The sequence below is a fragment of the Haliotis cracherodii genome, unplaced genomic scaffold, assembly GCF_022045235.1.
Source record: "Haliotis cracherodii isolate W230 unplaced genomic scaffold, xgHalCrac1.p SCAF_20, whole genome shotgun sequence".
Taxonomy (NCBI): Eukaryota; Metazoa; Mollusca; class Gastropoda; order Lepetellida; family Haliotidae; genus Haliotis; species Haliotis cracherodii.
In genome coordinates this window covers 6,414,169-6,427,979 of record NW_027266276.1, presented here as the reverse complement: position 1 = coordinate 6,427,979, position 13,811 = coordinate 6,414,169, and the positions used below count along the sequence as shown (strand labels likewise).

The 13,811-nt window shown below is 41.5% G+C and overlaps 1 protein-coding gene across 2 annotated transcripts; it reads right to left on the bottom strand.

The window, feature by feature from the left end:
- Positions 1–618: 618 nt before the first annotated feature.
- LOC139470351 (uncharacterized) lies at positions 619–8,470 on the bottom strand. 2 transcript variants are annotated; one of them, XM_071252736.1, is made up of 6 exons: positions 8,301–8,470; positions 7,523–7,619; positions 5,376–5,494; positions 1,926–2,013; positions 1,170–1,341; positions 619–759 (listed from the first exon to the last, which is right to left on the bottom strand). In XM_071252736.1, exons 1-6 carry the CDS (start codon positions 8,468–8,470, stop codon positions 740–742), a joined length of 666 nt encoding a protein of 221 aa, XP_071108837.1. In that variant the 3' UTR covers positions 619–739. The 2 variants fall into 2 exon arrangements, with proteins under 2 accessions (XP_071108837.1, XP_071108834.1); XM_071252733.1 differs by lacking the exon at positions 619–759 and having other exon boundaries at positions 1,079–1,341; positions 8,301–8,455.
- Between the last annotated feature and the right edge of the window lie 5,341 nt (positions 8,471–13,811).

The following is a 13,811-nucleotide window of genomic DNA, read 5'->3' as shown; positions in this document are numbered from 1 at the left end:
ACATGGTGACAAGACAGTAGTTGTGCAGACGGGTTCCGGTATCACCAGCGGGTCTGTCCCGACTGTTATAGGCCATTTACATTTACATTTTGTGTGTCATGAGATATCACAGACAGAAATTCAATCTCATTAAAATCAGATCTTAGTTCTCGCTACCGTTAAACAAAGATCTGAGGACATACCATTACGGGTCATGTCAGACGCGAACTTTCACCAACAATCGCGAACTTTGACCGACCAATCGAATGACTAACAAGAAGTCGACATTAGCTAATCAGAAGGCAGCTTTCTCGTGCGTGCGACACTAATTTCAAAATGGCGACTACGCTTTGAAACATATTTTGACAAACTTTCGATTAAATATTTGAAACCTGAACAAGAGAACATTCTGGAATGGCTAATAGATAGTCTAGATTGTATGGATTCAGTTGTTAAACCTGTAACTATTGTTCGGAATACCCCGTGTTAAAGTGTTCGAGGTTGCATGATTAGAAATCACATTCCGACTCTCACTTTCATGATCTGGTAAGCGACGCTCTAATTAGTCGGATGAAAGGTCGTTCTGACGTGTTCTCTAATGGGATGTCCTCAGATATTTGTTTGGCGGTAGCGAGAACTAAGTTCTGATTTTAATGAGATTATCATAAATTTGAACTATTCCACATGGGTCTGTTCTGTGGTCCTTGACATAAAAGGAGCCACTTCATTCGACTTCCTCGTAGAATACATTAGTTTTTGATCAGTGGTCACAGCTACGCACTGAAATAAGTAAAGAGATTATCATTTATAATGATCGCAAATAGTTGTGAAGGTTGGTATCTTTCAGCCTTTGTCATATTGTTACAGATTGTTTCACTAGTGTTCCTTTGGACTTAAGCAATATTTCACTCCTACTCTGGCCTGATGTTCCCTCCTGTTCTCGTTGTTGCTGTCTAACCTTTCCAACCACATGTATTAAGCACTTTGTTAGATACATTTTGTTATTTCCATGATTTGCCAAAAAAAATTGACTTTGATAATTAAAGGCCAGGATGAACATATTCCATTCCTCTTATGTAAATTGTTATTGGTGCTGTAACGTCTGACATACTGTTTAAGTGGAGTTCAACCCGACGAACCTACTCCTGTGCCGCTGAAGTCAGTACAACGGAAACTGAACATTGACTTACATGATACACCCACGATGTATACGGACAACATGTAGAGGAAATGAGGCCGTGACCCGGGCGCGGCTGACGTCGTCGATTGCGGTTTCGTAGTTGTAGACGTGGGTATAAGGGGTATAAGGGGTGTTGTGGGGTTGGGTATGAAACAAGCCTTGCTTGACGTCAGTGTGAAATACTGGAAAGAAAATAACTTGTTCAGTAAGTTTATTGAAATAGGAGCAAAGCCAAAGGGGACGGACGTCGTTGATGCTTGCACCACGAGCATAGGTATGGTAATGACAGACCAAGCATCATCACGGGGCCGAATCAGGAATTCGAACCCACGTCAAGGAGAGTTGGCGCAGTGATTTAAGGCATTGCAATTCGCGACGTGTGTTAGATAATAAGATAGTGTAAGTTAATTAGAGACAGAATAGGTCATCAGCAACCCAGGCTTACCCTAAAAGTCGACTATGCCTGTCGTAAGAGGTGACTAACGGGATCAGGTAGTCAAGCTCGATGACTTGGTTGATGCATGTCATCGATCCAAATTGCGTGGATCGATGCTCATGATGTCAATCAATGGATTATATGGTCCAGACTCGATTGTTTACAGACTGCCGTCATATAGCTGGAATACTGCTGAGTGCGGCGTTAAACAACAAACAAACAAACAAAATGTTGTTATCTGATATGGCCGGTTTGTTAGATGCACACTCAAAGAGGCAAAACGGAGTAAATATTTAACTTAACTTGAAGGAATGATTATCAGCTTCTTACATAATTCGCGCTGCCCTGGGGATTCTCTCCTTGTGCCGTGAAGTTTCCCGGTTCATTCGGGTCACAAACAAGTGTTACCGTAGATGTTCTGAAAGAAATACACGCATGTAGTTAGTTCGGTTAACTTGCTGCAGACCCATGAAGATCCGTGTTAGTATAGCTCTTCAGCAACCCAGGCTTGCCGTAAAAGGCGACTAACGGGATCCGGTGGTCAGGCTCGCAGGCTTGTTTGATGCATGTCATCGTATCCCAATGGCGTGAATCGATGCTCATGATGTCAATCACTGGATTGTCTGGTCCAGACTCGGTTATTTCCAGACCGCCGTCATAGAGCTGGAATATTGCTGAGTGCGGCGTTTAACAAAAAACAACCAACCAGACCGCCGTCATAGAGCTGGATATTGCCGAGTGCGGCGATAAACAACAAGCAAACAAACAAAACTTGCTCCAGCACAACGGACCTGTGGAAATGTAATTGGCTTATGATCCTTTTTAAAATAAATATCATTTATCATCCAAACTAGCTCCCACAGGAGATATCGCTTGGATTAGATCAAGCGATATCTACACTGTAGATATCGTTGCAATGAAATTACATCACAATGCTTTGCAGACCATTGTGACGACATCGGTTACCATGACGTCACAATCAAATGACATCACTAATGGCTCTGCTACTGAAGCTGTTAGCAGTACTTTTGACACTGAAAATGAAAACACTGCTAATTACTGTCTACAAATTGAAAAAGTTGGAAGAATGATGTTGGGTGATAAATAAAATCTCACCCTCGTGTCTTTTGATATCAAATATATCAACACTCGTTGATAAAAGTGACAAAAATCCTCGGCAAGCCTCGGAATTGTTCCACTTTTATCAACTCGTGTTGATATATTTGATAACAAAAGACACTTGGATGAGATTCTCTTTTTATTGGTTTTACAGATCTGCCTTCCAAACATTTTAGAAATGTTGATTGCGTTTGGATTGTTTATAACAGATATATTTACTTCCAGCAAGTATCCTCGTTAAGTTTTCTTCATGGTGAATTTCAAAACAAGGAACAAATACTTCGGTGAAAATTCCTATTTGACATTTTCGTTGACATTTTTGAAAACGTATGTTATGATACTGATATATTCTTCGGCCGTAGTGTTCCCTGGCGACTCCTGGTTTGTTTATTTTACTTACTATAAACACAGCCATTTCATGGAATTGTCGTGGAGCAATACTTCCAATTTCGATTATATTTTAGGCCATGCGTTCTATCCGTTACTGTCTTAATTACATGTTTTCACATTTTCTTTATCCTAAATTAACTACAATTATTTGTTTCATTCTTTCCATTTTCATTATATTCTTTTGGGGTTTTTTTACATTATTTTTATTTCATTTCTTGCGAATATATTTATCTCGTTTTCATTTTTATTCAAATTGCACATTAACATTGTATAGGAGAAACGCCAATAAACACATCAAAACATCGTTCCTGTCCATCAGAAATTTTCACTAAACAGGGTCGGAACATTTTCACTGCAATTTTTTGTATTTAATCCATATTTTTTTTCAATTTGGGAGGATTAAAAACATGCTTACAAAAACATGGTCTTTTGAACTGAAAAACTTCCACAATATAATTATAGTTGTTATATATGTCGACCCGTGAAGATCCGGGGTAGAATAGGTCTTCATCAACCCATGCTTGTCCTAAAAGGCGACTATGCTTGTCGTAAGAGACGACTAACGGGATTGGGTGGTCAGATTCGCTGAATATAGCTGGAATATTACTGAGTGCCGCGTTAAACTACAAACTAACAAACCTATAATACGTCAGGTAAAAAACATACCATAGTCAGAACACAAAGTGCGGTTACGTACAAGTCTACAAAATGCATCCATTCAACTGACTTGTTGATGAGGTGTGGTGAGGTAAATGGGTTTTAACGTCGCGTCCAAGAATACAAGTATTTCATGTATATAACGTAGCGCATGCACATGTGTGTGTGCGTGTGGCTGCTTGCACTAGTCCGGATAAAAGCCGATTTTTTAGTGCTAGCTCAATGAGATACCATCTTCCCGAGGCAAGAGAGTTAACTGACTATAAAAGTCCAGTTTCCACCCTTGCCGAACAAGGTTGAAATTCCTGTGCTCGATTGTAGTGCCACCAGTGGCTGTTACGAGTTATGTCCCTTCTTTGTCTCTCCTATGGACCAATCAGATTACAGCTCTCGTATCACTTGCATTTGTTACAAACAAAATGGGTGGCGCCAAGACAAGACGATCTGATCGACAATCAAGATCTATATTGTTATAAAACGGGACTTACATCGCGAAGTGCATCAAATCATGTGAGCACCTTGATTGAAAACTTAAAAAGATTTGGAAATATATGTTGACAACAAATTGCACATGCTTTGCAAATCCTGCAATCCACCGAACTCTGCATGACAGTTTACGAACCTGATTTCGATTTCGGTTAACGATTTTGATTGGACAATGCAAAGACATGTTAGTCCAGCCAGATTCTAACTCCATAATACCAGCCGAGTTCGGCAAGGGTAGAACTGGACTTTTATTGTCAGTTAACTCTCTTGCCTCGGGAAGATGCTGAGATACATGCTGCAGTTTAACATGAATACCCCACTCAGACACAGTATACTGACTCCGAGCCGGCCAGTCCTTGTCTTAGCCTCTTAATGCCGAGAGCCAGACAGGGTAACAACAAGTACCTTCTTTTAACGTCTTTTAGTATGACGCAGCTGGGGATCAAATCCCGGACCTTCCGCTCTCCGGGCGGATGCTCTACCACTAGACCACGGAGGCGGTCGACTTGTTGATAAAGTAATGTGGATGTGTCTCATGCATGTGTTTTCATTGTATTGGAACGTATCATGTACCTTCGATACGTTTTCGAATAAGTCAATGAGTATCATTTTTACTCTATAGCAAAAAACAAACTTGTGGTGTGAACAAACCATAACTGAACCTGGGTTCGAGCCAATGCTTTAACCACTAGGCTACCCAAACGCCACGATATACTGATGAGTGGAACTATCATCTACCAGCCACTGGTGTGTCTGGTTGAGACTCGATTATTGTTTGGTTGTTTAGTTGTTTAACGCCGCACTCAGCAAGATTCCAGCAATATGACGGCGGTCTGTAAATAATCGAGGCTGGGCCAGACAATCCAGTGATTGATAGCATGACCATCGATCCACGCAATTCGGATCGATGACATACATCAACCAAGTCAGCGAGCCTGACCACCCGAACCCGTTAGTCGCCTTTTACGGCAAGCATTGGTTGCTGAAGACATATTCTACCCCGGATCTTCACGGGTCGACTCATGGGACGATTATTGACAGCTTCAAAGCAGATATATAGCTGTGTGTGCCGTAAAACAGCTTTCACTTACTCGCTCTACCCAAAGACGGAATCTGTGAAAGGTTTACCTTGTAGGACTGCCAAGTGATGTATATACCACCTGCCATCCGTTGGTTGAGTTCTTGAATACTGTCGAGTTCGCAGCTCCTAGGCTGAAGGACATCGTCGATTTGTCAGTCTGACACACCTATAAACAACAACGTCAGATGAAGTGAATTGCTTCAGATCCAAACCAAATGGTAACCACGGGGCGAAATTGAATGTTATAATGCATGTGAAGAGGGACAGTGACTTTACGGTTGAAATACTGTTGAAATTTGTTGATGTATGAAACATAAAAGGTATATTTCTAAAGACGACTTGAATCCTAACATTCTGTAAGGCATTTGCTACAATTGTGAGAGGAGAACACATTTCCGTACTGTCAATTATATTTTACGCACGCTTCAGTGACTATTGCGGAGTGTGTGTTTTGTTCGTTTTACGCCGCACTCAGCAATATTCCAGCTACATGACTGCGGTCTATAAATCATCGAGTCTGGACCAGACAATCCAGTGATTGATATCATGACCATCGACCCATGCAATTGGGATCGATGACATGCTTCAACCAAGTCAGCCAGCCTGACCACCCGATCCCGTTAGTCGCCTCTTACGACAAGCATAGTCGCCTTTTACGGCAAGAATGGGTTGCTGAGGACCTATTCTACCCCTGATTTTCCTGGGTCGCGGAGTGTGTGAGGTCGGTTTTACACCGTATTCAGCAATAGTTCAGAAATATTACGGCTTCAAATTTTGTATTCGCGTGGGTAACCGAACAAACGGATCAACTACCACGCTGCCCAATGGCCCCCGGTCATAGCGGCGTTAAAATCCATCCATTTGCTCATTCGTACAAATGTACCACGTTGCCAATCTTATGTACTCATATTCTATGTAATATATAATTTATGTCAGTCGTAAGCTTATGGGCAAAGTATGCTCATACGCTGGCACTCCGAAACGCTGAAATATGTTCTGCACACACACTAAATATACTTGTATGTACATTAACAAGTATATTTGAATCCCAGCATTTCTGTCAGATACAATAATGACAGGGAAACATTATTTCATTGCATTAACCATTGACGAGTGAGTGAGTGAGTTGGGTTTAACGCCACTTCTTACAACATTCCAGTTGTATCGCGGCATGTGGGAGGAAAGCCCCAAGTGATGCAGGTCTCAGACGTTTACCACTTCGGTGAAAACCACGAGCAAGGGTATGTTGCTGACAAACCAACCTAGAAACATAATTAAGGCGAAAGGGGATTCGAACCCACAATCATTGGTTTCTGGCGTGCCCAAGGGACGCAAGTCTGCACAGTGAATCGCGGCGACTTAGACGAATGGGCCATCCGTGCCCCCGATGTGGGAAGAAAGCCGAAGTGATGCAGGTCTCAGACGTTTACCACTTTGGTGAAACCCACGAGCACTGGTTTAGAGCTGACAGGCCCACGAACATAATCGGGGTGAACCGGGTTTCGAGGCCAAAATCGTAGGTTTCTGGCGCGCCCAAGGACGCAACTCGGCACAGCGAAAGAATAAGCGAAATATTCATAGTTTCCAATAGCCCAATACACAACCACCTCAGAAGTAAATTGTTGATGTATTGAACAATACACCGAGGAAAGTACATCCTCGATAATACAGAGTATTATTTTCCCATTTTTATGTCAAATACAATGGACCCTTTCACTACCATAGTGACGTCCCCACCTCTTCTCCCTAATGGGTAAGAAACGTACAAAAAAAATTCTCGCTCACGGATGTTTTTTGATGGAATAGCTATTTTAGCGTTTATTTCCTAACGGACTCAAATCGAGGCTATATCGGAGAATGAGTCGAGGGTATTTATCAGAGTATGGCGGATATATAATACACTGAGAAAGTACAGGAATAATTAATTTATACCCCGTTCTTGGTGAAGTGATGTAAACGTATCACAGGAAGGAAAATAATTGAATTATAACACAAATCACAACAACAAATTAACATAAGTAGACATTACTAGAAAAAAATCAGGGCGAAACAGGGATTGGTACCACTATCAAAGGTTTCTGGTACGCCCAAGGGACGCAACTCCTCACAGTGAAATGTAGCGCTTGAAGCGATTGGACCACGACCACCCGTGCCCTCATAAAGCACTACTTGACGAAGAATTATATAAATTTACCGCAACGAGTTCGCACGGGCCAGACCCCTCAGAGAAGCCAACACAAGGGTTGTAGGAGTAAAACCAGCCGCCAGCTGGACCTGGCGCGTCTCGGAACCTGTAGCGAAAGTCAATAACAGTGAGTGGGTGGGTGAGTGAGTAAGTGGGTCAGTGGTTGAGTGAGTGAATGTGTGGGTGGGATGTTGAGTAATTGAGTTCATTGTGGTTGGTTGGTTGGTTGTTTTACGCCGCACTCAGCAATATTTCAGTTATATGACGGCGGTCTGTAAATAATCGAGGATGGACCAGACAATAAAGTGATTGATATCATGAGCATCGATCCACGCCATTGGGATCGATGACATGCATCAACCAAGTCAGCGATCTTGACCACCGGATCCCGTTAGTCGCCTTTTACGGCAAGCCTGGGTTGCTGAAGACCTATTCTACCTCGAATCTTCACGGGTCGAGATTAATTGTGAGTGATAGGTGAATGATAATGAGTGAATGGTTGAGTCTGTTTTGGAAGGTGGATAAAGCACAATTCGCTGTTTAACGCCGCACTCAGCAATATTCCAGCTATATGACGGCGGTCTGTAAATAATCGTGTCCAGTTCAGTTCAGTTTCCACCGTTGCCGAAATAACCCCAGGTCCCCGTGGGGGGGGTGGGGGGTGTAATTTGGTTTAGGTCAGAGTTAACAGTGACCGCTAAACATTTGAACTGGCAATGTATGGAAAATTACATTTGGATTTTTGTAATATAAATGATGCTTTGATGGATACCGAACCTTAACTTACCTGGGTGTTCCGTCTCCGTAGGCGAGAGGTGAAAGGTCAAATTTTCCTTGAGAAGTCTGGCAAGAACAAGAACTGATCTTCATGCAAGTCTCAGACAAACACGGCGAGACGAGCAAAATGCCTATGAAGCATGCAACAGCCGCTTGTGGTATCATCCTGCGATCCGACATCTGTGAGTGATGTGACCAGAAAATTATGAAACTATTATATAGCAACTGGCCATGTCATATGATGGTGTACTTATACATGTGCCGCATTTCTTCTAATAAATAATCATTCACTTTATGCGCCGTCCACGGCCTGACAGACAGCCAGGTAAGGCAGTGAATAATGCGAACGTTAAACGACTTACGTTGTTCAGTGAGCAAGTACAAGACGTTCTACGGTATCTAAAGTCCAATCTTGATATTGCGAAAGACAACAATAGCTGGTCATCAGAATTAGCACACTGGGGCTATATGATACACATGAAGTGATTCTTTCGCAACAAGCCACGTGATGAACACATAGATTCATAATGTTGTTGGATACTTGCTTCATAAAGGCCTACGTGATCAGCAATAATTTATATATCGAAAAGTATTATCTATGGTGGCCGAGAGGGGTCATCGCTTTCTCGCTTTCTCGCTTTCTCGCTCTATCGCTCTATCGCTCTCTCGCTTTCTCGCTCAGTCGCTTTCTCGCGGTATAGCAATATTCCCTCTTGGCCACTAGATAGGTTTCTTTACGATAAAAAGTATATACGTGAAACAACATTAATGAATAGTTAAACCTGACCTCATGGGGGGAGGGGTTTTAATCATAAAACAGAGCTGAGATTAATCCAGTCACATTACAAATTATACATATGGACAGAATGTTGAAATTTCTCACTATCTACTTAAACATAATTTAACAGTACAGACATGCGTGCTTTTAAACCAATCCAATTATTTCTGCGTGAAAAGGAATTTGATTGATTTATGGCCCTATTTAGGAGTTTTATTGGATTTCCCGCCCCCAGGCCAAGTTATCAAAACATCCCCGTCCCCAGGCCAAGTTATCAAAACAAAAAGCAAATAACACCGCTCATTAGCGCTGAGTAGTACGTACTTCCTGAAAAAACAATAGTTTTTTTCCTAAAAAACACGCTTATATCAATGTTTATTCTGTTTGCGGAGTAGATGTCATCAAAGTGGAAGTCCTCACCCAAACAATGGTAATACTTCCGGATGTCCATATGTAATTTCTAGTTTTTGGATGAATTTTGTGTTCTCAGTAATCGTAATGTGGAAATAGATAGTTGATTGGTTTTATATTCAAGTTGGGATTTCCGCTATCCAAAGTGTGCAGTGAGGCCGTCTTATCAACAGTCATTTCTGAGACATAAATGCAAAGTATAATTAATTAAGTCTATTCTCATATTTTGCATTTATAATCAACTCTAACGTTAATATTCAAGATTTACAGTACATACTATTCAAAAGAAATTAAAGAAACCCGATTCTTTCATATGACTATGGTTAGTCATTAGAGAAAGCGATAGAGAGGGAAAGCGAGAAAGCGACAGAGCGAGAAAGTGATATTTCCAATAATGCCGTACCTTAAAACGGTTTTTGCTGATATTTAGTGATCCATTCCTGTAATTCTCACCGCTATTTTGCCTCTTATGATTAGATTTTTTAAACAAATCTTGTAGTAGATAAATATGTTACAAATGCACACATAATGTTTTCTCGTTTAGCTTGTACATTTTCTTGTAGTGTAGTAAATACGCAAGATTCACAGAATAAAGATAGTCGCTGTTCATATTTTCATTTTGTTCATAATACAGACAATGAGTCGGACACACACACAAACACACACGCATACATACATAATTTTGACAAAACTATACTTAAGACATACATAAACTATTACAATGATAGCTGATCTAATATATGTTATAGATAATCATAGTAATGCATTTCATATTGTTATCAACCAAATATGTGGCCACACTAATTATTTTGTCTCTCCATATGTGTAGTTTACAAAAGTACACAAATCAACTGTGGTAACGCCATGGCGATGGGGGCAGTGGGATAGCCTTGTGGTTAAAGCGTTCGCGCGTCAAGCCGAAGTTCCATTTCGATTCCCCACATGGGTACAATGTGTGAAGCCCATTTCTGGTGTTCCCCGTGATATTACTGGATTATTATTAAAAGCGACGTGAAACCATTCTCACTCACACGCTCACAGCGGTGTTCATCAAATTACTATATGCAAGTTCATATATTTGTAGATTTGCACAAGACAAGTTAAACATACATCAGATAGGATAATGTCAAAAAAATGTGTACGGACAACAGTATGACACACTATTACATCATATACTACCGAAAACTAGTTATAGAACACCCACAATTATAAGATTGTATTTTTGCAAAATAATTAGCCATGACTAATTAACCATAGTCTTCTTAACTTCTTTTGAAAAGTATATATTTAGATTTTAACCTGATTTATTTAGAGCGTATTGCCATGATCTGCCACATTCATACAACTGAATAGGGCCATAAATCAATCAATTACATTTAACGCAAAAATCTGTGGATTGTTTTAACAACAAGCAAAAAACAAACAGTTGCAGTAAGTTAAAGTTTAATATCGCATCAGCATTTTTCTAGTCATATGGAGACGACACTAGTTTTAGTAGTCTCAGTCACAATCATTCCTCGTCTCGTATTTCGTATATACCGTACACTATACGTCAGTGATACTTTGTGCCATGTCACGTTACTAAACACATAGACCATATCTATGTCAACATAGCCAGCAATCCTGGTCATCCGATAAGGTAGCCGAGCGTTACAGATTGCTTGAACTCTGTTAGGCCGCGGTCACACAGCTTGAATGTGAACTTTTGCTGAGTGCGGCGCTTAACAGCACTCATTGTTTTACCCGCTTCCAAAACACTAAAGGTGTCGTCAGTAAAATAAACAACGTGTTTTATTGTTTTGATACATTAACAACAAACGGTGTCAACGTTTTATTGACAGTATCCTGACGCGAAACCCAGATCAATTTGCATTTTAGACAATCAATGACCCCGATTCACTCTGGGTTGGGGAGTGGCTATACCTATTCATATTACGCCGATTCACTCTGGGTTGGGGAGTGGCTATACCTACTCACATTACGCCGATTCACTCTGGGTTGGGGAGTGGCTATACCTACTCACATTACGCCGATTCACTCTGGGTTGGGGAGAGGCTATACCTACTCCCATTACGCCGATTCAGTCTGGGTTGGGGAGTGGCTATACCTACTCACATTACCCCGATTCACTCTGGGTTGGGGAGCGGCTATACCTATTCACATTACGCCGATTCACTCTGGGTTGGGGAGCGGCTATACCTACTCACATTACGCCGATTCAGTCTGGGTTGGGGAGCGGCTATACCTACTCACATTACGCCGATTCACTCTGGGTTGGGGAGTGGCTATACCTACTCACATTACGCCGATTCACTCTGGGTTGGGGAGCGGCTATACCAACTCACATTACGCCGATTCACTCTGGGTTGGGGAGTGGCTATACCTATTCGCATTACGCCGATTCACTCTGGGTTGGGGAGCGGCTATTCCTACTCAAATTACGCCGATTCACTCTGGGTTGGGGAGCGGCTATACCTACTCACATTAAGCTTATTCACTCTGGGTTGGGGAGTGGCTACACCTACTCACATTACGCCGATTCACTCTGGGTTGGGGAGAGGCTATACCTATTCACATTACGCTTATTCACTCTGGGTTGGGGAGTGGCTATACCTACTCACATTACGCCGATTCACTCTGGGTTGGGGAGTGGCTATACCTATTCACATTACGCTTATTCACTCTGGGTTGGGGAGCGACTATACCTACTCACATTACGCCGATTCACTCTGGGTTGGGGAGTGGCTATACCTACTCACATTACGCCGATTCACTCTGGGTTGGGGAGTGGCTATACCTATTCACATTACGCTTATTCACTCTGGGTAGGGGAGTGGCTACACCTACTCACATTACGCCGATTCACTCTGGGTTGGGGAGTGGCTATACCTATTCACATAACGCTTATTCACTCTGGGTTGGGGAGCGGCTATACCTACTCACATTACGCCGATTCACTCTGGGTTGGGGAGCGGCTATACCTACTCACATTACGCCGATTCACTCTGGGTTGGGGAGGGGCTATACCTATTCACATTTACGTTTGCCACAGCCAACACGCATCACGCCCTATTTCACCTTTTTGTAGATATATATACAAGGTTTTTTTATTGTGTTTATTTAGTGTCTTCATGAATAACACTCATACTTATTTCGATCTATTTCTTTGTTTGTAATGACACTGGAGCTAATCGACCAGCCCTTGTTTTAGCCCCTCACTGCCGATCGCCAGGCAGGGAAACAACAAGTCCCTTCTTTTATCGACTTTTGCTGTTTTGGACGGGCATTGAACCACGGAGGCGGTCTTTTATATTTGTTGACATGAGGAATATTGCTACATTTAATCATGTTTCCGTGATAGACTCTAAGAGTGATAGAGAAATACCTGCAAGGTATGAAAAAATACAGATGATCTCTTCTGATTTTTTTCTCTGGCCAGTGACTTTCAAAATTATCTCAGGAGTGAGTAATTGAGTTTCAGCCGCTTTTAACAATATACCCGATACCAGTATATCACGGTGGGTATGTCTAATGCGGAAGGAAAGCGCGAAGTGATGAAGGCCTCTGACGTTTACAATACACAACACGTTCTTAACTCTAATAACACAGGCATTCATGACAACAATTTTCAATCAGCACAAAGAACAGACAACATTTATTGTTGTATTTTGTTTCTTTAGTTCCTTCATAAATAGCATCCATGCATATTTCGATCTGCTTCTTCATTTTATGGCACTTTAAGCTAATCCATGAAACCAAGTAATTAATGTGTTGCCCCTATTGTACGTAAACATTCCTGCTTTCATGATCTGAGACATTCTGTTGATGTAAATGAACACACACACACACACACACACACACACACACACACACACACACACACACACACACACACACACACACACACACACACACACACGATAAGTAAATAAATAAATGCAATAACCAAATATACGATAAATGTACATGTCAAAATAATAGTCTGAGATATCGAAAATCAGGGTCGTAGCTAAGGCCTTTTGCAATGCATGAGCACAGAAATATCGTCTGTGACGTCATGGTGAAATTGATTACATCTAAAATTATGTGCAAGAATTTTTACAAACATATGTTTCCAATTCATGCGAGATTGTTCTGTTATATGTGGGCACATCCCACTCTTTGCATGAAGAAGCTTTTTCTTTGTTATGCCGAATTCATGAGTTTTGTCTACACTGGGTTAAGCTCAGGGGCACAGAGGTTCGTTTTTCTATCATCCGTTGGAGAGTGTAATTTATCATCCCAAACTGGCTCCCCCGGAGATATCGCGTGGTGGAGATCAAGCGATATCTA

What these genes read in the sequence shown, in the direction of transcription:
- LOC139470351 (XM_071252733.1), bottom strand. Translation starts at nt 8,455, where the DNA reads ATGATACCACAAGCGGCTGTTGCATGCTTCATAGGCATTTTGCTCGTC. An exon ending in TACGGAGACGGAACACCCAG is followed by an intron (nt 7,620 to 8,300) that starts GTAAGTTAAGGT and finishes CTTTCGCTACAG; the next exon opens with GTTCCGAGACGCGCCAGGTC. An exon ending in GCCCGTGCGAACTCGTTGCG is followed by an intron (nt 5,495 to 7,522) that starts GTAAATTTATAT and finishes TGTTGTTTATAG; the next exon opens with GTGTGTCAGACTGACAAATC.